The sequence below is a fragment of the Emys orbicularis genome, chromosome 5 (assembly GCF_028017835.1).
Source record: "Emys orbicularis isolate rEmyOrb1 chromosome 5, rEmyOrb1.hap1, whole genome shotgun sequence".
In the NCBI taxonomy this organism is placed as follows: Eukaryota; Metazoa; Chordata; order Testudines; family Emydidae; genus Emys; species Emys orbicularis.
In genome coordinates this window covers 58,051,428-58,077,774 of record NC_088687.1, presented here as the reverse complement: position 1 = coordinate 58,077,774, position 26,347 = coordinate 58,051,428, and the positions used below count along the sequence as shown (strand labels likewise).

The window sequence follows — 26,347 nt, the reverse complement described above, 5'->3', positions numbered from 1 at the left end:
GCAAGTGGCATAATGGCGCCACATTTTAATCTTCTCCTCGGACTTCTTTGGTCCAGGATAAATGCCACCGGAAACGCCGGTAGGTAAGTAGGCAGACCCTTCCTCCTCCGTGTGTGTGTGTGTGTGTGTGTGTGTTGATTGTGCTGGGCACTGCGGCTCTGGCGCTGAGCTCCTGGGACCCAGCCTGCCCTCGTCATCACTCCCAGAGCCCAGCTAAGAAGACAGGCTAATTGAATAGCCATCTCCAGGCCTCCCCAGCTTCCTTTCCACCATCCTTGCTTAGTAAATTCTACTGTGCAGTTAGCAAACTATTTTTCTGGCTATGGCTGGCCACACAGAAGCTCTGTGGTGCTGCCTGGGAAGGAACAGTCAGCACATCCCTGTCGACCAAACCACACATAAAGGTGTGTGTTTTACCGTCTGACAGGGTAGGCAAACACAGGAACACAATCGGCTCACGGGTAAACCCCTCCCGCCTCCAAAAAATCAGGTAATGACTTCACTTTCCGTTTGATAAATACCAGATCAGACATATAAAGATAATCCAGCAACCACCCAGCCTGAAAGGAGGAGCTGGCAGGAGCTGTAAACCATTTTAAAAAATCAAAATAGTCTTCCCACTTCAACTTTAAAATATGAGATGTGGAAGCAATTTAAATTCAGTAGTAGACTTTTAATGAAAAAAACAGCAACAATACTTTCCCAATAAAACGTTAAAATCTTTTTAATGAAAGACAATTCAACAACATTTTAAATAACTTAATACATTACTGTAATAAATAAACCTTCTATTAACAAAAACAACAAAATTGTATCATATACAGAACTTAAGACTTCAAATAGTCTCAAATAGAACAGCAATACAGCGAAATCTGTAAGAATATATCTATATGTGCGTCAATTCGAATGAAATATTTACAATACATATAGGTACCACAGTTCAAGTACCTTTCATTTTTCCTCAAAAGAATTGTACCAAATAATGTGAATTTACAAGAGTGCTCTCTCTCTCTCGCTCTCTCTCTTTCTCTCTAAATTAAATTTGGCTTTTCTACAAACAAACCTCCAAAAAAGATTCCCCTCAATGTAAAAGTATTGCAATTAAAGGAAATAAAAAGCTATCAGGTCTGAACACAGTTGTGATATAGCTTAGAAATCTAGAAGGACAAATATTGTGATGAAAACAAACCCTGAAACAACAAAACGTCACCTATTCAGCCACTTCTTTTCTCGCTTTAGAAGTGTGTGGTGGGGACAATATGGGAATCCCCATTAAATATGTAACGCAGTAAACAAATACCTCGGACAGTGAATCAATCTACACAGATAACGTAGGACATCTATTATAGAGTGCCAACGCCTTACAAATAAGAATACTGGCCAGAGAAATATTTTAGTTTCAGGTGACAATTTACAGATGGCCAAAAGGGATATTTTTATAAGAAGGAAAAAGCTTAAGATAATAAATTCTACCAACACAAAGTATTTGATTTTCACTATCCATACCTTTTTTTTTTTTACTTTTATCAAGACTTAGATTAAAGAGGTGTAATTAATTAGAATGAGCACAGAATGAAGTTGCTGGAGAGATAAAATTAATAATTTACAAGGGGTTGTTTGGCAGTAATCTAATAATAGCTTTTAAAGATCAGTGAACACAGCAGGATCAATTCTTTTCCTACGCATAATAACTTCAGCGAAGGAAAGGATAATAACCACAGTAAAAATATATATATATATATTTATAATACGCAGTGTAAATGCAGAAAAACCTGCCATCTTTTTTTTTTTAAATCAAAATACTTTTGAGATGTCTCTCTCGCGGTATAAGCCTCAACTCTAGATTCAAGTTTCAGTTTCGAGTCAATTTATTTTCTGAAAAATAGTTGCAAAGTGTACTTTTAAATTTGAACACGGGTGATGTCTTTAATAATAAAAACAAATCTTACTTGATACGTCTTCGGTCCTTTAAAAAAGAATTTCTTATCTGCCTTCAAAAAGTTAGTCTCTGTTTTATACTATCATTCTGAACAAGCAGCGGTTCTCTCCAAGGGGAACTTTCCTAAACTTGACAATTTACTTCTTGGTTGACAGTCTCTGTGTATTTCTCTTTCTCTGTCGGTCTTTCTGTCTGTCTCTCTGTGTTTGTCTCTCTATCTCACTATAGAGAAATATTAAAGTATGTCTTGTTGCCGATTTTTTTTTTTAAAAAAAAAGCTCCCACAGACTTTAAATCCCAGCGGAATATTTCATTCGTTTCTGTTTCTGTCTCTGATTACAGAACCAGACCCGGACCACGTTCTTCTTGAGGTCTAGTTTCTCTGCGATGGCCGCTATTTTTTCCGAGGAAGGACGTGGCTGGATGGCAAAATAGGCTTCCAAGGACCTCTTCTCAGGTGCAGCGATAGAGGTGCGCTTTCTCTTCTTCTCTGCTCCGTTGAAGAGCTCTGGTTTGGTGAGCTTCTCCCGGTGAGATTTCTCTGCTTCTTCTAGCCAGGCTTGCAAGATGGGTTTGAGGGCGATCATGTTATTGTGGGACAAGGTAAGGGACTCAAACCTGCAGATGGTGCTTTGGCTCAGTGAGCCTACCCCTGGGATCTTCAAGTTGGCCAGGGCAGATCCTACATCTGCCTGGGTCACTCCGAGCTTGATCCTCCTCTGCTTGAACCTCTCCGCAAAAGCTTCTAAATCTCGGGGATCTGCGTCCACGTCGCTCATGCATCCCATGTGAGAAGGCAGTCCGTGGGCATGGGCCATGCTTAGAGCCGCCTGGTGCATAGGGTTCATACTGGCCATGTGAGGCGCATGGGCTGGCGTGGAGACCACCGAGCCGTCGGGTCCGGTCATGGCCCCCAGCGCCAGCCCTGGAGTGATGTGGTCTAAAAGCTCCCCTTCCAAAGCCTGGTGAGGCTGGTGGTGGTGGTGGTGGTGATGGTGGTGGTGGTGGTGAGTGCCGGACAGTGCTGACGGGTGGGAAATGGGCACCGACGAGGAGGAGGCAGCAGAGGTGCAAGGGATGGTGTTCATGGTGTGGTAAGTAGCGTCCGGCTTGAAGGGGCTGTGATGAGGCGGGTGATGATGGTGGCTCTTGGTCTGGGAAACTATATCCACCGCCGCCAGGGCTTCAGCGCGGGCCAGCAAACTCTCATCCAGACCGCCGAATATATTGCTCTGCAATTGCAAATAGAAGGCACACATTACTGTCAACAGGGGATCGCCCTCCCTCCGCATCCGCACGCCTCTGGGCCATTAACACATCCCCAGCATGGCAAAAGAGAGAGCGAGAGAGAGAGACACACACACAACACGAGGCACATGCAACATCCCAGGTCATAAAAATTAATATGAAAGGCAAGCGCCGCTGAATGCAAAAGGCGGGAGAGAGCCGGGAGGTGCTGGGTGATTTGCTGGGCAGACATGAAAGAAACATCGTGCAGATCAAGGGGGCTGTGGGCATGTGCCTTAAAGCGGGGCTGCTGCAGGACGTGCCTACCGGGGGGGTTGGGAGGCAGGCTCGCCTCATCGCCTCCGAGCTGGTGCTGGTGCTGGTGCTGTTCCTGCCGGCCCCGCTGCTGGTGCTGCTGGGGGAGCTGGCCGAGGGGGCGGCGGCGGCGGAGGTGCAGGGGGAGGCGGTGTGCAGCGCCGAGTACTTGGGCTCGTGCAGGCTGCCGCTGCCGTGGGGCATGCTGAAGGGCTGCTTGCTGTTCAGAGACATCATCATCATCCTCGCCGGCGGTGGGGGGCCCGCCCAGCCCACAGCGGAGACGGGAAGTTGAGGCTGCCGCCGCAGCCGCCCTGAGATGGAGGGTGGCGCGGGGACGCGAGGGGCTTTTCTCGCTCTCCTCCCTCAGCCCCCGGTGCAGCCTCCGCCGCCTCCTCTCCGGCAGCAGCCGGTCCGCAGACTGCCCCTCCAGCCGCCTGGCTGCTCCGCCCTGCCTCTGCCTAACTCCCCGCTCGGCTTCCCGCCCGGGCGCCGGGTCCCTCTCTGCCAGGCTCGCCCCCCGCCCAGCCCTCCGAGCGCCTCTCCCCGGCTCCCTGCTCCGCTCCCCGGGAGCCCCCCTCGCCTGCCCTCCCACCCACCCCGCGGGAAACTCCCTGCTGCAGCCCCCCGGCTCAGCCCCTTCTCCGGGCAGCCGAGCCACAAACCAGTCCCAAGCGGAGCGTGTCCCTCTCTCCTCCCTAGTCTGCGCCTGGCCCTCTCCCGGCTCCGAGCCCCCTTCCCCGCGCGGCTGGAGGAGGCGGGAGTCCGGCGCCCTATTGTTCTGGTGCTGCCTCTGCTCCGGCTGCCGCGCACCTTGGCCCGGCAGGTGCCTTGTGCAGAAGAGACATCACTGGAACTGGGCTGTGAGGCTTTCTCTCTCCCTCTGTTTCTCGCCGCTCTTCGCCCATTGGATGGAGGCGAGACCGGGGCGAGGTAGACGCATGCGTCCTGCGAGTATGTGTGGGGAAATATTTAAGTGGTGGTGGGGGGAGGTTGGAAATCCGGGGAGGGGAGGGTGAGCGAAAAGGTATGGGGGGGGGGGTAAGGATGGAGAGAGAGCGCGCGTATGGGCGTGTATATGGCGTGTGCGTTTGTGGGATGTGTATATGGCGCGCGAGAGAGTATCTGGGTGAGAGGTGGGGGGGCTGTATCTGAGCGTGTGTAAGTACAGAGTATGTGCGGGGGGAGAGGTGCATGGAGTGTCTGCACAGACAGTGTGTGTTTGTATGTAGTGTCCGAATGGGATGTATGTACGGAGTGTGTATACGTGTACATGGGGCGTGTGGGTGAGCTGTGTGGAGGGTACCTCATGTGGGGGAAGAGCTGTGGAGGTGTGTGGGGGGTATCTTCTGTAGGGGGGAAGCTATGTAGAGATACCTGATATAGGGGGGCTGGGTGTGAGGTTACCTGCTATGGGGGGAGCTGTGTGTGGGAATACTTGTGGGTGGGGAGTACCTGATGTGTGGGGGGGGCTGTGTGGGGGGGATACTTGTGGATGAGAGGGCTTTGGGGGGTACCTGCTATAGGTGGGGGACCTGTGGGGGGAATACCTGATGTGGGGGGGAGCTGTGTGGAGGGTACTTGATGGGGGGGCTGTGTGTGAGGGTGCCTGCTATAGGTGGGGGAAGTGTGTGTGAGGATACCTGATGTGGGTGGGATACTTGTTGTGGGTGGGGAAGGTGTATAGGGAGTGTTCCCCTCTCTGGTGTGGATCCATTTGAAAACCTTTCCGTTCCAATTATTCTTCTTCATTAGCCACAATAAAGGAGGGAGGGGTGCCCAGGGAGCCTGCACTGCGCAGATGCAGTAGGAGGACACCCCCACCCAGACAGGCTGGCACAAGCTCCACTTATCTTCATTTCCACCGCCGCTTGTTCCTATTTTTATCCTGTCACGCAGGCACTTTGGCAGCACTTTGTGCCCAGCCGCTTCTCTCTGAAGCGGACGCACTTTTATTCCCTGCAAACAAGGTGCTGCCTCCTCCCCGCCCCACTCCTCAGACCTTTGTCTGTAGCACTTCCACCGCCTCTTTAGCTTTAGCAGAGCGCGCTGGGCGCCTGAGAGGATGCAGGAGCCGGTGCTGGGGGGCGGGGGAGCTGGGGAGCTGGGGTTTGAGGGAGAGGTGCTGGAGCTGGTTCTGGAGAATCAGGGAGCTGGTGCATGTGGTCAGGTGTTGGAGGAAGCCGGTGCAGGAGGGAGCTGGTGCCAGAGCATGGGGGAGCATTCAAGAGCTGGGGATGGTGGTGTTGGAGGTAGCAGGTGCTGGAGCTGGTATTGGTGGGAGCGGGTGCAGGAGCTGAAGCGGGTAGAGCATGTGGCGAGCTGGTGCAGAAGTTCCCACCCTGCTTTCCCATATGTTGTTGCAGCCCTTTATCATGAGGCTCCATAAGGGCCCCATGCTGCTCCCTCTGGAGACACCAGGACTTTTAGGACTGATATCACATTGGAACAGTATCTGGCCCTACATTTCCAAAACAAGCAGTGAGGAGCATCTCATCCCTCCGTCTGCACCTTCCCCCTGCTGCCCGACTCCTCCAGATACCACCAGGAGACATTGGGTACTTCCCATTGTATCAAACTGCGATTTGGGATTAAAAACCACCCACCTACTCATCTGTACTGCCAACTTCATGTTTACCTCCCTTTCAAAATAAATAAAAAGTCTCTTTTATTTAATGTGGACGGGTTTATTTCAATGATTTTTTGTTTGCACCAGGAGATTCAAATAAGTGCTTAGGTGTTTAATTTCTCACCTAAACAGTAGACTTGGTAATTTTAAAGGAAATCAAAAAAATTACACTGTATCAGCTCTCACTGTCGCCAGCTCAGAGAAATGAAATAAATCAAAGTTAAAAGCTTGAGTATCATTTAATTATGGTGCGAATAGCGCTTGGAAAGAAGTAGAACAACATCTCTAAACAAATTATAGCCGGGCCAGGAAGGAATTATTAGATTGAAATTTCATTTAGGCTCGGGAGACACAGCGCTTCAATATGTAATCTGTTATGCCTCATCTGATTTGTATGCTTAATTCAGCTTGACGAATTTATTAGTTTTCATAATAGTAAAAAAATTGAGCAGCACTATGGGCTAATGCATTGTGTGTACTATAAATTGTATGTCACCGTTGAAAGGCTGAAGTCTATAGAAATCTTTTATTAATGACAACATAGGAAGGAGAATTTTCTTGCAAACCTTTAAGGAGTTCATGCCAAACCTCTGTGCTTAGTGTCTCAGCAGGCTATTAACATATCGTCATACTAATTAGGTTACTTCATGAGTGATATAATTTCAAACTTTAAATTATGTTCTAATTAACAAGGGTTGTCCAATTTGCTTAATCTTCAAAAGGCTTTCGGTTTGTCTAATTAGTCAAAACTATTGAGCATCTCAAATGCCTAATAAAATCCATAGATAATATTTTTGTACTTTCATTGTATAGTGTGTAAAGTTTACAAGAAAGAACTGAACGCCAGTGACGGGAAATAGTTGGCAAAAACGTCCATTCACCAGAGTCATTACATTTGATTTCGCCATCCTTGTGTTACAACTTCAAACTCCCAAACAATAATCACATTTTACATCTTATTTTGGCTTTGCGCTGAGTTTTAAGGTGGAAACAAAATAAAAGGCAAATATCTTACTTCCCAAAATGCTTAGATTTAAAGTAACAATCAATCCAACATTACTAGAGCAAGGACTTTAATTCAACACTCTTAACTGAACTTTGATACTAACAATCTTTTAAAAACATAAATTTAACCTCGCTGTATTCAGTTTAATTACTTGAAATAGTTGTTTTAATGTAGGCTGTCACATGGGAGAATTGAGAATGCATATCGTTAATATGAATTAATTTTGATTTTAATAGCAACTGACAACTGATCTCCAAATGCTAAACACTTATCGCCACTTCATATGGTAAGTATGGTATTCTAATATATCCATGAAATAAAGAGAACACTGGTGAAACAACTAAGGAAACTTTGTTTGGTGCTATATTGATTGATCAAAATTATTTAAACCCATCAGTCCCCGAGGCGGGCCGAAAAGATATCACTACATTTGTGTTTTTAATTTGAGCCATCTTCAGCTTTCACTTATTTACAGGCAACGCTCTTCTCTATAACAATGTATTTATCAAGTTGTCATTAAAAGTGTTTATCTTTGTATAATAATTCCCACGTATGCTGCAGCCTTCACTACCTCATCGGAAAACAATTATGCTTTTAATTAATTAATTAATTAATTAAATTAAAAAATATATCAGGTTATACAATTCCAATTCTTCCTTTACCTCTCCAATGTGACAACCGAAAAGCAGCGCACAGAACTGACACTTATGTAAACAAAATGCAGTCCTTCCCTGCAGTTTGCAATCTCCTGCTAATTACAGCAGTGTCCAGATTACCAAGATATTCAGAAGGGGAAGGATATCAGTTAATATTCAGTCTCTTTCTTCTGAACTGGTGTCACTGTCTTGAACAATAGCTCTGAAGCAAGGATACCAGTATCTCTAAAAAGGGGAAATAACAAAAAGTTTAGTGGGAACGGTGGAGGCGAATGCTAGAGTCCAACTGGGCGAACACCCCTAACCTACCTGCAATTACTGCAATATTAACTAATATTAACTATTAGATTAATAATTAATAAAAAATGACGACAATGAGTGTACAACAAACTCATAAACTCAAAAAAGAAGTGGATGGCATAGGGCCATATCAAAGGCCTGGTCACCCTAGGTGATCCTGGACATGCCGGCCTCTTTGTCTGACTATAAATTCTGTAGCTGTCCTCAGCCAGATGCAGACATATAAAATGTACCCGTTCCAAGTAATGACAAAGCTCCTGGTGAAAGTGCAAGACTGCACTCGCAAGCCTTCAAATGTCATTAGTCTTTCAGCAGGCTTTGCACACAAATGGACTGCCTAAATAAAATTAGAGTCCCCTTTCATATCCTGACCCACGCAGACATCTGGGGAGAAATCACTGTCGCCTCTCATGGATCCATGTTCTGATTTATGATTAAAATTTAAAGCAATGCATTCATATTTTACTGAACCTAATGCGTTGTATGAATTTTTAATCCATTAAGATGCAGTATATACTTTAAGGAAACTCTACCCTTGTTTTAAGCACAGAACAGAGTTGGCTATAACTACTGTTTTTATTTATTGAAAATGCAGCTGTTCGCTCTGCTTTATAGTAATGTTCATACTTTTTTGTTTTTACCCTTCAATTTTATTTTTATTCTTTTAGTATGGAGACAAGCTCAGTGCTCACACCTTGCTAACCAATACGGTCTAAGGTGATCTGGTAAGATAAACACATTGGTTCCGTTCCCTTAATGCTGAGCACTCTAACAGGAGTGCTCCGGTATAATTTCAAAGGGATGACAGTTCACATGGAAGCGAGTAAGAGAAACTAAGGATGGCAAAAGCTCCCTTCAGGACCCTGGACAGAGCAGATCGGTTGGCTCACTTTTCTTCCCTGCTAACCTGGAAAGTAGAAAATAAACGCAAGACTCTTCAGCACAGATGGAATAGCCCCACACAGTGAAGAGCAATCAATGAAGGCTTCTGCAAGATACCTCAGGCAAATGCTGTGACCAGTTCATGCTGAGGTCAGAATATGCTCCCAAGCTGTTGTCAGGGAAGGAGATTCTCCCAGATCGATTTATTCCCATTGTAGGTTCCATGGGGCAGATATTCGGACCCAGCACCTAGGGCTCATAAAAGGGATTGCCAAACAGCATATAGTTTGTTGAAAATTTAAATAAACGCGATTATTTCCGTATAGTCCATTTACCTTATTTGCATAAAATACAGGAATAATTGTATAACAATCACAGAGGCCACTTATATATAGGAACATGGTTAAAGAAACAATTCCCTGCCCGGTTTTGGGGTGACTCATTGGGTGCTCACTTACACGGGAGTATATCAGCGAAGTTACACCTCTGTAAAACCGGAGCGAGAGGAGAGGCAGGCTCATGAATTGTATTCCCTGATCCTTGAAGCATGTCTCTAATGCTAAACATCAAACGGCAACCCTTTGGCCTTCTGCTTATGTATTCAGACATAAGCTGCCCCTCAGTCAGTGTCTGGGGTTAATATAACCTGAAAACACTGCAGCTTGCAAACCTGTCTAGTCCTAATTAACAGCGAAGATCTGGCCCTGTGAGAATGGGGTGATGCTGTGGGTGCGTGGCGAAGCTTTCCCCCTGTGCTGTACAGGGATAGGCAGCATCCTTTCCTCTTCTGGGAAGGGGGTGAGGCTCTCCGCAGCCCTTAAGAAAGGAATGAATCTCTCCGCGCTACACGCTGGGCTGGGGGGGGGGGATCTCTAATAAAACACCAAAGCCCCCGCTCCCCGTTGTGTCTGTTCCCCTCCAGAGGTAGGGTGATTATGCCTTTAGAACTCTCTCGTGCGCCCAGGGGTCTGTATTAAGGGCTGGAGCTCAACCCCGCTCAACCATACGATCAGTCTTCCTGCAAGCAGGGGAAGAAGGTGGCTCCTGCGTGTGTCAGACTAGTCTGGTCTCCCGCTGGCATCTCTGGGCGGTGATGCCCTGGCAAGCCTCAGCCTTGCCCCCGCAGAACTGGCATTTCACAATGGACACGCGCCCCCTTCGGGGCCCCCCTCCCCGGCATCTCACCAACGCCCCCGAAAGCGAAACTATCCAGAAAAGGATTTGGCGATTTATACTTCGGGACGAAACTCTCGTTTCAGTGTCCTTAAACTGAGCCCCAGAGAGAGATGTTCAGTCTGCCCGCCCTGCTCTCCTACCTCTCCAACACTGGTTCCCAGGATTGAGACTTCCGGAGGTCTCCCTCTTTCTAAGCCCCCGGCAGCGGTTGTTTGGCAGTCAACTCCTGACTTCCCCAGAGCCGGCGTGTTTACCCCTTTTGAAAGTTAAGTCAAGTCACGAAATCAAACTTAACGCACGGAACAATCAATGGAGACTTTTGCAATCCATGGCGCCTTGTGCTTCCTGGCACTAAAATAAATGCAAGAAATCGAAACGTAATTACTTGAAAGAAATCCCTCTGCATAATTTATCCAGTCATTTTTAGTAGAGTTTGTACTGAATGCATGCATTTAACTCTGTACCTCTGTCTCCCCCCGCCCCACCGTCCAATAGTTGTATTTGCATTTACATTGCTGATTATTATACTGAGCCCTACACTCTTTATTTGCAACGGTAACCTTCGTGAATCTGCTCTTGTTCTGCCCTCTTTTAAGTGTATGTGTGTGTGTGTGTGTATTTACCGTTTTTGCATTTATTTGTAACCCTGTGTTGGCTGATTACCCTTACTGAACACGGGGTCTAAATACATACCAGAATGGGAATATTTCTCATGGAGATTTTGCACTATCAAAAAGTGGCATTCACCTGGTGGTGGAAACATTGATTAAAAGAAGGGTGTCCCCCCCCCACACACACGTTTTGCTTTTTGTTTTGTTTTGTTTTGTTTTGTTTCTCTTCGGAGAGGAGTAACTTTCTATACTGGAGTTATTCAGTACAGTATCTAATGTGGTTAACGGTGCTTCTCAGTGGTAAGGATGCTACAGGTGTTATGTACAGTATTTCTCTCTCCCCCCTCCCAACCCTCATGATCTCTGTGTTAATTTTCTTAAAAGAGCACTGTGCAAAGATTTTCTGATCAGAAGCACCTGGAAGGACAACTACAGTCCCACAAACTTAATAGAAAGTGCCACCAAAGTAAGTAGCTGCTCTGTTAAACTTCTCACTAGTGTCTGATGATACCCCGATGTCCTGCCACAGTCCTTTTATGATTAGAGTTTGTATAGCTGCAGTTGGTGTATTAACTGGAATTGCAAGAATGGCCCTCTAATTGATCGTCCAGCTTGACAGATGAGGGTCTACACAACCAGATAGCCTCTGAGTTCATTAGTGTTGGGATGGTGGCTGTTCTGAACCAGACTTTATCATAGATATAACGTAGTATAGAACTTTATCACAGAACTCAAAGTAATGTTATGAAAGAATGAAAAATACATTTGGGAGCTGCCTGGAAGCTGAAGTACTTTTTGATTTAACTTACATTAACAGAAATGTAATGTAAAAGTGAAGGGATCTAACAAAATCATTAATAATTTAAAAATAATTACAGATAGCCTATCCTTACTATTCATAACCACTCAACACTTTAGACAAAGAAGGCTGAATATTCGTAGTGTGAAAAGCATGTGAACTGACTGCTAATCAGAAACTAAGCAAGGACTGAATGTTGGCAGGTTTATGCTGGCTCTCCTCAATGTATGTTTCTTAGATTTTCATCTATACATATGCAGAATGTAAAGTCTCCAGATTTACTTCCCAGAGTGGAAGGTGGGAGCTAGTAGGTGGGGTGTTTGTCCCTGTGTGGAGGATGGATTCTGGTCTGTAGAAAGGAAAAAGAGAAGTTTGTATGGTTTACATTAGTCGTGCCTCGACCTGCTTGATCTGTTATATTTTATATTTAATGTAGGCCCCAATCCTGCCTGGGGAGCCATGCAGGCAGCCACCTGTGCTTCTGTTAAGTTCTGTTGATCTCAGCGCAGTTCTGGGCAGGCCAGGAACTGTACCATTATCCTTGCAAGGTCTTTTCTTTCTGCATTGCTGTTTAGCACCAGACAAACCAATACTTACTCTATTTTGTTTCTTTATTTAATGGCTTTTCATATCAATCCATCCTATGGCTTCTCATACATTATCTGCTTTAACTTTTTAAAAAATCTCTGTGTGAAGGTTTTTAAATTCACCCATTATTATTCTTGTTTCTATTGTATTGTTTTTATTTCTCACAGATCCTTAAATGTAACAAAAGCCCACTTGTTTGGTTGTATTTATGTTAGTTGTTATTTACAGAGATACCTGGTAACTAGACACTATATGAAAGCAAACTTCACTGCTATTTTTCAGAGATAAAGACAAGATTACAAAAGGAGACATTCACAGACATAAAGCTACTATTAATGATGAAAAGAAACATACATGAGCCTATACAAAAGGTAAGAAATTTGAACGAGAATCTCACAATAGACCCACTTTATATAAATCAGGACATAGACGTTCTTCCCTTGCCCTATCTTCTGCCTGAGATAAAGAGTTTCTGGTCTTTCATGGATCATTTAACAAAAATATTAAAAATCAAACTGTAGATCTTATTATGACTCCATTCCTGCTGATTTTAAATATAGAGGGGCCTGATTCTCATCTCCCCTTCTTCTTGCATATGTACCATCACAGATCATATTCCACGCACATTTATATAGTAAGTATGAAATTCCACTCAACTTGCCTATGTATATCTGTGCAAAGCCAATAGAACATTGAGGGGGCATCTATTTAGTGGACATTTCTCACTCAGATTACACACACACACAGTATACCTATTCAATGTAAATATAACAAAAGGCAGGGCTTATGCACAATATATTTTTTAACTATTATAATTCAGAAAAATATAGATTTTTCACTGGATCATTCAAAGGCATGACTGTATCCTAGAGACTATATCACTGCCAAAGTTCAAATATCTACCACCTTTTTAGCTAGAGCTTTTCAAAAGAAGGTTGCACCATTTTTTTACAATAGTAAAATTGTATTTTTTTTCACTATCTTCACTCTTGATATTGTCTGCACCGTTTTCCTACAAACTCCCCCGAAACAACATTCCCTGGTTGAGAACAACCTGCCAAATTTCAGCCAAAAAGGTAAAAGTTTGAGGAAGTTATATACATTTGAAAAGGACCCTCTAGAATGAAAGCACTACATCTGTAATAATACTTACTATCACAAATAGATTACTGCAATTTTTTAACTACAATCCTACAGGTAAAGCCTGAATGCAAGATTTGCATTTGTATCTCTGACTCATTTGAAAGACTGTTAAAAACACCATTCAGTCAGACAATTTCCTATTGGTTACTGTAGTGAGGTGGATTGGCCGCCCACAGACCCAGAGGGGGAGGAGCCTCTCATTGAACCCTGGTGGATGGAACCACGCCACGCTCAACCCTCCCACTGGAAGTTAGTGGGCGGGACCGGGAAGCATAAAAGGCATGCCGGAGAACTCAGTTGGGAGGCAGCAGCCGGAGGAGCCAGACGCCTCCTGTGAGCTCCCGAGCTGGGAGGCTACTGCAGTCCCCAAGGGAGCCGAGGACTGGCCAGGACCACCAGGCCCATTTATGGACCCGAGCACGGAGGAGCTGCAAACACTGACAGAGGCCTTCTTCCCCGACAACCAGGATGACCCTCTACAGAGCCGGGTACACCTGAGGGGGAGTTGGGAAGTGGCCCAGGAGTAGCCAACCCCTGTCTGGCTGCAACGCTGACAGCACGTGAGTCAGCATGTTGTGGTCAGGATCCCCAGTGACCCAGTGGCAGACCGCTCTGCCACTGCTATGGCCCTGGGTTGGGACGCCATAGAGTGGGTGGGCCTGAGTCCCCCCTGCCACCCCAACCCATGGGTGGCAGTCTTCCCCTCTCTTAGGCAAGAAGCCTGCATTTGTCGGCCCTCCACCAGAGCTAGGAGGCCCGACTGTTTGCTGCCCAGCCTGAATGCAGGCCTGAGCCAGAGACTCTTTGCTGCCCTGCCCCGACCAGGGGCTGGGGCTCCGTAACGGTGTTTGTTGTTTGGCTCTGATCACAGGCCCGAGCCCACGTCTCCCGTCGCCCTGCTGATTCCCCATGTCATGATTTGGGGACTTCAACAGCTGAGTCAAGGGAGAGAATTATTCCAGGAGTGGGTGGGTCAGCTTTTGTGGCCTGCATCATGCGGGAGGTCAGACTAGATGATCATAATGGTCCCTTCTGACCTTAAAGTCTATGAGTCTATGAGTCTATGAGACCCCCGGAAATGTAGTGAGGCGAATTGGCCACCCACAGACCTGGAGAGGGAGGAGCCACTTCCCCCAATGGACTACAGTTACACATCTGAGGAGTATAAACTATGTCAGCTGAATGTCTTAACTAGTGTTCTTTAAATCACCTACAAGTCTTCTAGGGTCAGATATTCCACCTTAAATTCTCTTTGTGCTTCCCTCATGATACAAAGGAGATGTAAAACTGCCTCCTGGTGGCAGTTGAAGATTCCCTTAGTATAATACCTACATAAATACCTCCTAGAGCACATTGATGTGAATAGTGTTCTGGGGTGGGGTGGGCTCGGTGCAGAAAGGGGGCAAGGACTGAATGTGATGTGCTTTGGTGGTCCTGGCTGGCAGAACAACAATTTGGGGCCATTATCTATTAATGCAAATTAAAGCAGTCCTGAGGTTACACTAACTTGCACCTGATGCTATCAGCAATCCCCAGAATCAGGGGGAAGGAAAAATGGTATTAAGCCACTTAGCCTCCCTTCTCAAGGGTGTCTGCTGTTGTCCTTTTGGACATCTACCATCACAAATATTGGAGACAAGTGGATCTGAACTGGAGAAAGTTTGGAACATGACATTAGCAGTAGATGAATAGTTAAGTGTGGAGGTCCCTCAGATTCAAATCATGCCAAATTTAGAATGTGTCTCTTAATGGTCATGACATCTATTTTTTATTTGTAAATGTCATTATTGTTGAGTTCTTGTTTGCTTGCTTCAGGGCTCAGATTGGAAGGAATGAGAGATACATGGCAATACAGCATACCACCAGGGCCAGCTCTAGGCACCAGCATCCCAAGCATGTGCTTGGGGCAGCACTTTTCAAGGGGCGGCATTCCGGCCCTTTGGGGCAGCACTCCGGCCCTTTTTTTGTTTAGTTTTGTTTCGGCGGCGGCGGCACTCCGCTTTTTTTTTTTTTTTTTTTTTGCTTGGGGCGGCAAAAAATCTGGAGGCGGCCCTGCATACCACCACCTTTCCAAAAACACCATCTTCTGCTCCAGAAACTCAGTTTTCATTTTCTTAATGATCATCACAACTCAGATGCCCAATGATGAAAATTTAAAATTAAATGTCAACATTATCAACTATTTCACTGCTGATCACGCATATAATAAAGAAGGGTTAGTATCATATTATAAATCTATACAATGTACTGCAAATCATAATTCAAGTAGACTCTATCATGAAAAGAGAAGATATTGTCTAGAGGTTAAATCACAGAACGGCAAGTCAGGTGATCTGGTTTCTGTCCTAGGCTCTGCTGCATACTTCCTTTGTGATGTTGGGCAAGTTAATTTACTTCTCTGTACTTCATTTTCACCACCTATAAAGTGGACATGGGACTGTAGTGAAGCGGCCTGGCTCCCGACGGCCCCTGAGACGGAGGAGCCAGAACAGCCACCCAGGTGGGCGGAGCCAACCCCAGAGGGGGAAGAGCCAGAGCCGCCACTCAAGTGGGCGGAGCTACCACCACCTGTTCCCGCCCCCCGGAAGTCAAGGGGCGGGACAGGAAGTATAAAAGCCCGGCCCCAACACTCAGTTGGAGCCGAGCGGCCAGAGAGGACAGACGTTCCGGCCCGAGCTCCTGCGAGACGGAGCCTACCCCGAGCCCGGTACCTGGACGCAGATGGGCCGAGCCTCCCCAGACCCAGGCACTCTAACACCCAGCGCCGCTCAAACCTCCCGCTTGGCAGGTACCCCGAGGTGGACTGGCCGAGCCTGCCCCGAGCCCGGTACCCCGAGGCGGACCGACCGAGACTGCCCCAAGGAAGGTACCCCGAGGTGGACTGGCCGAGCCTGCCCCGAGCGCGGTACCCCGAGGTGGACTGGCCGAGCCTGCCCCGAGCGCGGTACCCCGAGGTGGACTGGCCGAGCCTGCCCCGAGCCCGGTACCCCGAGGCGGACCGACCGAGACTGCCCCAAGGAAGGTACCCCGAGGTGGACTGGCCGAGCCTGCCCCGAGCGCGGTACCCCGAGGCGGACCGACCGAGACTGCCCCAAGGAAGGTACCCCGAGGTGGACTGGCCGAGCCTACCCCGAGCACGGTACCCGGAGGAGCCACCCGGACCTGAGCCGGACCCGAGACCGGAGGAGCGGCTCGACCTAGACAACACCCAGCAACCCGAGGAGCCCATGGTGTGGGACCCCGCTGCCGAGCCCAGCGAGGAGCAGGTACCCATGGAGGAGGAGGAGATGGGAAGTAGCCCGGGGATAGCAGACCCCGAGCCTATGTCAGTGTGTTGCGGGCAGGATCCCCACTGACCCCGCGGCAGACGGACTGCTGCGGATAGGGCCCCGGGCTGGAACACAGTGGAGTGGGTGGGCCTGTGTTCCCCCCTGCCACCCCCACGCCGGGTGGCAGTCTCTCCTCCTCCCTGCCTGAGGGCCTGAGCCCTGAACTGCGTGTGTGTTTGCTCAGCTCCTCCCTGCCTGAGGGCCTGAGCCCTGAACTGCGTGTGTGTTTGCTCAGCTCCTCCCTGCCTGAGGGCCTGAGCCCTGAACTGCGTGTGTGTTTGCTCAGCTCCTCCCTGCCTGAGGGCCTGAGCCTAGAACTGCTGTTGTGCTGCCCCGCCCTGCCTGAGGGCCTGGGCTTAAACCACTGACTTTGTTGCTCAGCCCTACCTGAAGGCCTGAGCCCAGAACTGCTGTTGGGCTGCCCCGCCCTGATTGAGGGCCTGGGCTGAATTACTGACTCTGTTGCTCAGCCCGGACTGTGGGCCTGGGCTGATTGTTTGTCGCCCCGCCCTGACTAAGGGCCTGGGCTTCCTGAGCTTGTTAGCGCTCAGCTCCGGTTGCAAGGACCTGAGCCCCTTTGGACCATTGTTTGTTGCCCGCCCCGACTGAGGGCCTGGGCGTACTGACTTTGTTCATGCTCAGCTCCTCCTGCACAGACCTGAGCCCCTTTGAACCCCGGGGATTACCCCGCCCTGAGCTAGCATCCGGGCTTTATTGACGTAACAAGTCCCCAGCTCCGGCTACAGGAACCGGAGCCTGGGACTAGTTCGCTGCCCAGCCCAGACTGAGGACCGGGGCTCCTTGCAGCGGCAGGGAGCCGCTTGGTTAGCCCCCGCCTAAGGGGCGGAACCCCTAGACCTCCCCAACGCGAGGTCTGACGTGGCCGGGTAGTGAAGCGGCCTGGCGCCTGACGGGCCCTAAGAGGCCACGACCCCCCGCACCGGACTATTACAGGGACATATTAAGGCTTCCTGTTCTTCAGCATCCACAATTCACAGTAAAATCACTGACACCTGCAGGTGCTCCACACTAGAGGTGATCAGAATTTTTTTTTCCAATGGAAATTTTTGAGTTTTTGGTGAAAAATCAAAAGTTGAAAACTTTTGATGAAAACAAACAAATGAACAAAAGTGTCTGAAATTTTTTTTGGCCCAAAACTTCCAGTTTAGCACAGAACATTTTGATTTAGAAATTTTGCCATAATGTCTTATGGGCATTGTAGTTTGGATGCTTCTTACCTCCATTCTTCTCTGAGTGCCAAGCTTACTAGCAGGACTACATCTCCCATGATGCACCATGGTCTTCCATCTTGCTGAGTCACCATGCTGCATTGTGGGAGTACACGGTCATGGTGTATCACAGAAGATGTAGCCCAGGTAGGGAATACAGTCCACTGAAATAGAGGTTTTTCAGGTGTTCTCTTTTTTAATAAAAACTCAAAATTTCCCAGATATTTTGCAGACATTTTTGCAAAAAACTTCGTTGTGTTGAAAGCCTAGTTTACTATTAAAAAAACGTATGACTGATTTTTTTTTTTTTAACCAGCCGTATTTTATACTTCTTGGTATTCAGCTAGGAACTTGAGTGTCCAGCAATTCTCAGGACGAGACCTTGTTTCTCCAAGGGCCTGTTACTGATCCCATTAAAGCTAATGGAAGGTTTGCCATTGACTTCAATGGGAGGCGTTTCAGTCCCTAATATCTGTAAAGTTATTTGAAATTCTTGGATGAAAAGCACTATAGTAGGGCTATATATATATTTATTATTAATTATTATTATTATTATTATTATTTTATATTTTATTCACAAAATTACTGACCTGGAAGTCATTACAAATTACAATTTATTTTGTTGATCTGGCCATCACACATGCACACTAAGACACAAGTCCTGCAAGGAGATGCATGCTGAAGGACCTCTCATTGCAGGATTGGGACCTATAAGCACAAATCTGATCTCAAATAAATAGGCTCATGCTCCTTTAAAATGAATCTTCAGAGTATGCTGTCTTGTTCCTTTAAAATAGATGTTGTATGTGTGCACCAGTAAAGTGTTTCCCCCCAATATATGGTCATAAGCACCTGCATATTTGAAATTTAAAGCTAATCATAAAAATACTCATATTTTCTTTGTTGAAAACCAGTGAGAGATACATTCTCCCTTTGGATACAAAAGCCAAATCAAAGCAAATCACTGCATGAAATGAGTGTGTGCAGATCTCCTCATATGTTCTACTCATTCTTTTTATGAATGAAATATTATTAAGGTTTGAAGAATGTTAAAGTAATGAAATCAAAGCAGGAAATAACTTAAGTCATGCAAACATTCCATAACAGAAAACGCTGAAGGTTATTGTTAGTATATAGGCCTGTTGTTAGCCTGAGAAAGAATGTTGGGTTTGACTTTTGATACTCTTACATCCTTACTAATATGTGTGAACAAAGACACAGTGTGTTGCATTTCCCACAACCAGATGGGGCTTTTATACAATGAGAAAAGATAAGGAATACAGCTAAAGTCTTGCTGGGTATAATGGGAGTGTAATATTCAAGTGTACACTTGAAGACTGCCTGACTCCTATCTCAAGGCAAGGTCAAGCAACCAGTTGGGAGGGGGGAGAAGAATGGGGGGGAGGGGAGGTATAAGAAATACTAAAAGCCAAAGAACAGCCTGGCCTTGGCCAGTACATAACCTCACTCCTTACCCATCCCATGGGATACAAAAGATGTGGTACCGAGCCCACAGACTCAAGACCCTCCAAAATAGAACATCACCATAAATTGTATGGGTTAGGACCAGGGGTGTGCACTGCAGATATATTTGGGCCTGCTAAAAAGGAGGAGGTGGGAACAGGGACACTGAGAAAAAGGCTCTGTGGTATCAGACCTATGGATATGCTTGCTTGAAACTAACCCCAATAAACATCCCATTGCCTGCACTTTGGACTTCCGGCCTTCTGCTTTCTATCTATGTGACAAGAACCAGGGGAGGGGTGAAGGGAAAGCCCCTAACAGTCATTATACCTTATTACAATTATATTATGTGTTTATAACATTGTTTTGGAAAGCAAACACCTGATGCAGACAAATCTGTATCTTGAAGTCAGTCATGTAAAAGAGTCAATGGGAGTTTTGCCTATAGGCTCAGGCATGATGAAATGGTTCAATGATTAAAACAGAAAACAAAAAAATCCAGTCCAGATAACAAATCAGAAAACCAGAAACATAAAGAAAATAAAGAAGAAATAATAAAAGGGAGACCAAAGATGAACTCATGGTTCTGTTTGTTAGCCAGCTGACACACACAGCAAACTCATTCTGGAAAAAAAAAAAGATTTGCATGGAGGCCCTGATTCAGAAAAGCACTTAAGCACATTTAACTTTACATGCTGTGCTGAACAAAGATGGATGCAAGCATATGCTTGTTGAATCAGGACCAAAGGGATTTGTCATTGAAGGTATGTCTAGACTAGGTTATGCTTTTAATTTGAGGTAGTTTGAGATACCCCATTTCAAACATCACTTAGCTCCAAAATCTTTTTTAAACGTTAACACTTTAAATTCATGTTATCTGGTAGGGGTTGATCCTATAGACTGCCTTGATATAGCTAACTTGAATAAATAAAACCCTTTTTTCCCTAGTCTAGGCTAGGAAGAGCTACCAAATGTGCACTTATTAAACATGTTAGTGCAATCTGGTGACACTGAGGTAACATTTTCAAATGTGCCTAAGTGCCATTGACTTTCAAAAGGACTTAGTTTTCTAAATCACCTCAGCATCTTTGAAACTATTACCCATGGGTCTATCTGGCCTTCTCCAGGACAAGATGCTTTAAAAATTATGTTAGCTAACAGCTTTGAATTCAGGATCTGACCTTGACCAGCTAACATGTTTTAAAGACATTACAACTTGTCTATATTAAGTGCTAACACATTTTTAACAGGTCTTAATTAAAACATTGGCTAACACATTTTTCAAAAAACAATTTTTTTCCTAGTCTAGACAAGCTCCATCTGGGTTAATCCCACCCGTGGTACTAGAAACTGCTAGTTGCCTTAGCAGTGTTGTGAGGGGAAGTGAGGTTTTGCCTCTTCCTGGAAATAGCAGGAGGCAGGAGGAAATACATCCCCAAAGATCTACCTGGATCCCAAAGATTTCCCTGCTCATGCAATCTTCTCTCAGGTAGATTTCAGAGTGAGGAAGGAGAATATGCCTAAATTAATGCTGATCCAGCACTGTTAATTTGGGCAGGAATCCTGTTTCTAACACAGATACATATTATTAAGGGATTGGACTATAATGAAGACTGAAAGCATGACAAATTCTATTTTCTAGAAGAAATACATTTTTGAATTATAGGGGTGACAAAACATCTGAAACCACTGGTGAGTATACTCCATATGTGGATCTTGGAGGACACTGGGCCTAGGGCCAGCTGCAAATGGTCCTACTGAAAAAACCTTCCTTTCCCCCACACTTGTTTCCAAGACTCAGAGACCAGGCACATAAGGGTTAAACATTTGGGAGGTCAAGGCAGCTGGAGCTCATCAGCCAACCAGGCCCAGCTGCTTTATGTACTAAAGGGCAAGAGAAAATGCAAGGGGGAGGAGGAGGAGGTTATTCTGTGCACAAGTGAAGCAGGCTATGGTCTAATGTTATAAGGTTTCTGTTTATTTCAGGATTGTGTTAGTATATTGAAAAGAGATAATTTTATTTTGTATAATACTGGAGAGGAAAGGGAAGGAGGTATGGCTGCCCTGTATCTTTGGATCTGTAACAAAATATGGATAAGATATTTTTTCTATAGAACTTGGTGCTTAGTATTCATGTGGTCAATTTCTAGCAGAGATGGGCTATCTACACATGGTTTTCCTATTCACTGTGTTGAAAGTAAGGCTGTGTTAGCACATCCATTATAAACCCATCTTTTCAAAGGTTTATGACATAACCATAAAAATTCACTCTGGGCTGATGTATGCCATACAGAGTCTTAGTTAGGGAGCACATTTTCAAAAGCAGCTTTGATTTTTAAAACTGAGCCACATGACAAGGAATTAATCCATAATGTGGCCTAATAAAAATGGATGATATTTTGAAGATTGCAGATTAACTCCTACACCTATACAATATCTTTTTAGTTAACACTAGATAGAGATTTTTAGTGTGCATGGGCAATGTGAATGACATGATAGATGGTAATAGTATTTCAGGAAACACTAGGGTCTATTATGTCAACATTAATCTAATCAAAATTACTTCATATGTACAAAAAAAAAATCCGAGCTAGGTAAAGGGTGTAAGATGTTAATTCAAATAAAGATGCGTGGCCACTTTCTGCTTTTAAGCCATTTTAAAGCTAGAGCAACTCATTTGAAGCACTGGCTCAATAGCAGAATCTGCCCCAGACATTTAAATGTTCCAGTTAAACTAAACTAAAAAGACAATGGGGGCTGGGTTGGTGTCCTTCTTCCCTTTGAAAGTTTAGATAGGTGGTTTTCTAACCCTATGGTGGTATCCATTAAAAAGATTTTTGAATATTACATCTGTTTTGAAAACGCAGCACAAAAATGTATTCAATATTTGATATTGGCAGGGCAATATCACAGGTTCTCAATCAAGTTTAATTCAGTGTATCAGTAACATTCTCTTTTGAACAATTTGAAGTCACCCCAGGGGGGAAAATAACCTTCCAAATATATAAGAACAATTTATTTTTATTTAAAAAATGAGGAAAATCCACAGACCCAAAACTACATGTAATATTAAGTGTATGTCAAAAATGAAGCAAAAGCTAGTAAATTGAAAACTGAGGGCCTGACACAGAACTTTAAGAACAGTCACACAATGAGAGTTTTGCCTGAGTAACGAAGGCAGAGCTGGTTTTGAAGGGTGGCAGTCCATGGGTGTAAATTAATAATCATAATTTTGTTTTGTAGCATAGATCATAACAAAAAGTAAACCCCCACATTATGAAAAAATAGAGTGTGTGTGTAATATATAGATATATACACACACAAGTATGCACTTTAAAAAAAGTCATCCTGCCTTCTTTTCTCCCTTGTACATGACTATACATTCACATATATCAGTTCTTCTGTAATATGTTAACTCACATACATATGTATCAATACTTGAATAATATGTTAGCGTGTGTTCAGGTATCAATATTTCAATAATATTTTGGCAGCTATAGTCAAAAATAAAACCATGTAGCCAATGTGGAGTTCAACATTAGTTCATTCAAACCCAAGTACACCTTATAGTAAAAATTTAATATAAGGGAGCTACAAATGAATGAAAAATTGATTTTAAATATTTTGTTCTCATTACCAGCTCTTCTGAAATCAAGCAGAATTTGTCCTTGCTGGACCTAATCAGCAGATGAGTCTTGTAAGTAAAGGCAAGCAAGGGGGACAATATTTTATTTTGGATAAAATTCCACAAAACTGCTAAACCTTTTATTTTTTCTCTTTCTTTTTTCAGTCTTTGCCTGACCAACATTTGGATCTCTCTATGTTTATACCTTCAAAGACACACTAATACAAGTTATACAGTCAGATGAGCTAGCTCACTCAGTAGAGCATCAGACTCTTAATCTCAGGGCTGTGAGACCCATGCTGGGCAAGCTGCATGTCATTTTTGCTGCAGCTGATTGTCTGACTGCCTCCCGTACCCCACATGGAGGGGAGGGCTCTCAGCTAGGGTCATTCTTTGTCCCAGGAGGCAAGCCAGAGTAGCAAGGGTCAGAGCTGTGCAGCAGCTATGTATACAGTATGAAGAGGGGAGGGGCATTTATGTGAAAGCACATGAGTTCCTGGAAAAGGGCTGCTCAACTACCTCTGGTCTGCCACCTTCTTATTGGCTGGAGGTGGGGGAATGGACTAGCCATGGTCTCATGGCCCCAGCCTCACAGCATATTTAAACTGCCCCCAGGATTTTCAAAAACCTCTTGCACCTGCTAGCTACCCCACACTCCCTCCCCATAGTTGTACGGTTGGTATTGTGTATGGGGGGAGGGCTGTGGGATTGGATGCTATGGACCTGAACAATTGTCTCTTTCAGGATCAGGAAGGAATATTTCCTGTTGGACCAAACTGACAAGAAATATGGTGGGCTTTTTCACCTTCCTCGCAGCATCGTGGCAGGCACAGTTTGATTATAAGCAGTAAGACTTTAAAAATGTAATATTAGGAAAGGTCTGACTATTCAGCTTGTGGCAACTTGTGGTCAATGTCCATTGTGGATAAAGCTGAAAGCCAGGAACCAGCTCCCAGGTAGGGTTGCCAGGTGTCTGTTTTTTGACTGGAACACCTGGTTGAAAAGGGACCCTGGCGGTTCCGGTCAGCACCTCTGACTGGGCCATTCAAAGTCTGGTTGGCATGGGTTGGCAGACTCCCTACCCAGCTCTGCACAGCTCTCCGGAAGCAGCGACATGTCCCTCCAGCTCCTAGGTGTAGGGGCGGCCACAGGGGCTTTGCGTGCTGCCCCCCCGGCCCGGAGCGCTGGCTCTGCACTTCCCATTTGCCAGGAACTGTGGCCAATGGGAGCTGCAGGGGTGGCACCTGATGGAGGGGACAGCGCACAGAGTCTCCGTGGCCAACCCTATGCCTAGGAGCCGGAGGGACATGTCATCCGCTTCCCAGGAGTCATCTGAGATAAGCGTCGCCCAGAATCTGCGATAAGAAAGTTGGCAACCCTACTCCCAGGGTAGAAGAGACCCAGGATTTTGCTGGTGGACCTTTTGCCTATGATAAAAAAGAGGATGGATCACTTGATGATTACCTGTTCTGTTCATTCCCTCTGAAGCACCTGGCATTGGCCACTGTCGGAAGACAGGATCCTGGGCTAGATAGACCATTGGTTTGACCCAGTATGGCCGTTCTTATGTTCTTCACAGACTGAGGTCCCTCTTTGGGAACCTCTTGTACACACACAAACTCCTCCCTACCCTCCACTCCCAATTTTTTTGAAATAAAGTCACTTTCATTCCATAATAGAATACATGGGGGAGTTATGTTAGCATAGCTATAGCAGAAAAATTATTCCTCTTAGCTATGCTGGTTAATTTCCCTGGGTAGACCAGGCCTCACTGTTACACCTTGTCTTAGTTTAGGCCTTGATCCTGCACACACTTATGCATGTGGGTAACAACATGGGACTACTCATGTGTATAGAGTTGTTTACGCTTTAAAGGATTTGCAGCTGGTTTGGTGCAGTGGACTTTTGTGCCTGTGTGGAGCCCTGCAACTTCAGTGAAGCTGTATGTGGGAAAAGGGGGTTTCACAAATTACCGAAATAGGTGCCTCTAGGGGAGGGGCTGTCTCTTCCTATGTGTTTGTACACTGCTGAGCACAACTGGGTCCTGATTCTGACTAGGGCCTCAAGGTACAGCTGTAATACAAATAAGACTTCATTACAATTTTTTTTGCTTTAAAAAAAGGAAACTTTCTCTTTTAAGAATCTTATTTTACACACACCTGATTAGTCAATGCTACTAGTCACTGCAGGTTAGCTTAGGCCTGGTCCCCACTAAGCCCCCACTTCGGACTAAGGTACGCAAATTCAGCTACGTTAATAACGTAGCTGAATTCGAAGTACCTTAGTCCGAACTTACCGCGGGTCCAGACACGGCAGGCAGGCTCCCCCGTCGATGCCGCGTACTCCTCTCGCCGAGCTGGAGTACCGGCGTCGACGGCGAGCACTTCCGGGATCGATCCGGGATTGATTTATCGCGTCTAAACCAGACGCGATAAATCGATCCCAGAACATCGATTGCCTGCCGCCGGACCCTCCGGTAAGTGTAGACGTACCCTTAGTGTACAAACCTGCCATTTTCAGGGGTCTATAGTTCAGTGACTGTAAAACTGCTTTAGGGAGTGGGGAGGTAAGAGTGGTAAGACATACAAGTAGAAGTGCCGAGCCTTTGAAGAGGTGTATACATAATTAGCAACATGTTTCGAATGGTTTCTTCCATCAAAATATCCCAGCAGGCTTGGAAGTTTGTCAAAACATGAAAATGCACAAAGAGTTCTAGTTTTATGTCTACTCTAACTCTGTCTAATGTAACTATGTTTATTCTGCACTGCCAAGCTCTCTTTGCTTCTGTCATGTTTTCTTTAGAACCTAACATTTCTTCAAGATTCTTTAGACTCTTGTAGCATTAGAACCTTGTGTATTTTGCAAGCCTGCAAGATGATTCTAACCCAGATGAAAACATGAAACAGCTCTTACTAAAATAAGTCACAGTTTGCAGTGAGTGAATTCTAGGCTATTTAACTTTAGAAGAGAGAGAGAAATTAGCTGAGAAAATAAGAAACATGTTGAATGTTAGACCTTCTGAAATGTGAGTGCTATGCGCACAAACAGAAAAGTACTTTTATGCCACTGTAAATGGAGATGGGTCTTTCTGCAATGTCTCTAGCCGAGAGGCCCACATAAAGCATTTCTTCTGTAACCTGCAGATATGCGTGAGGGAGAGTTCATTTTTATCAATAAATGAATTGCTCTAGTCCTCGAAGGAAATGTAATATACCTTAATGTGATCAAAACAACTTCAGCATCTTCTATACCAAGCACAGAGTTGATGAAATGCATATATTTAGCCCAAGCCACTTTCCTATTAATAATCCATATGATTTTGTAGGGTAAACATGTCAATATGTTCAAATTTACATATTGCAACTTACAGACTTGATCACATTCTGCCTTTTAGTTTACCATATGTCTCCAGTTTTTTGTGTTACTTAT

At 45.3% G+C, this 26,347-nt stretch overlaps 1 protein-coding gene across 2 annotated transcripts; it reads right to left on the bottom strand.

Moving 5' to 3' along the window:
• Positions 1-2,229: 2,229 nt before the first annotated feature.
• On the bottom strand, positions 2,230-3,724 carry POU4F2 (POU class 4 homeobox 2). Of its 2 annotated transcripts, XM_065405349.1 has the most exons (3): positions 3,631-3,718; positions 3,486-3,534; positions 2,230-3,169 (listed from the first exon to the last, which is right to left on the bottom strand). In XM_065405349.1, exons 1-3 carry the CDS (start codon positions 3,716-3,718, stop codon positions 2,230-2,232), a joined length of 1,077 nt encoding a protein of 358 aa, XP_065261421.1. The 2 variants fall into 2 exon arrangements, with proteins under 2 accessions (XP_065261421.1, XP_065261420.1); XM_065405348.1 differs by having other exon boundaries at positions 2,230-3,171; positions 3,494-3,724.
• Positions 3,725-26,347: the final 22,623 nt, after the last annotated feature.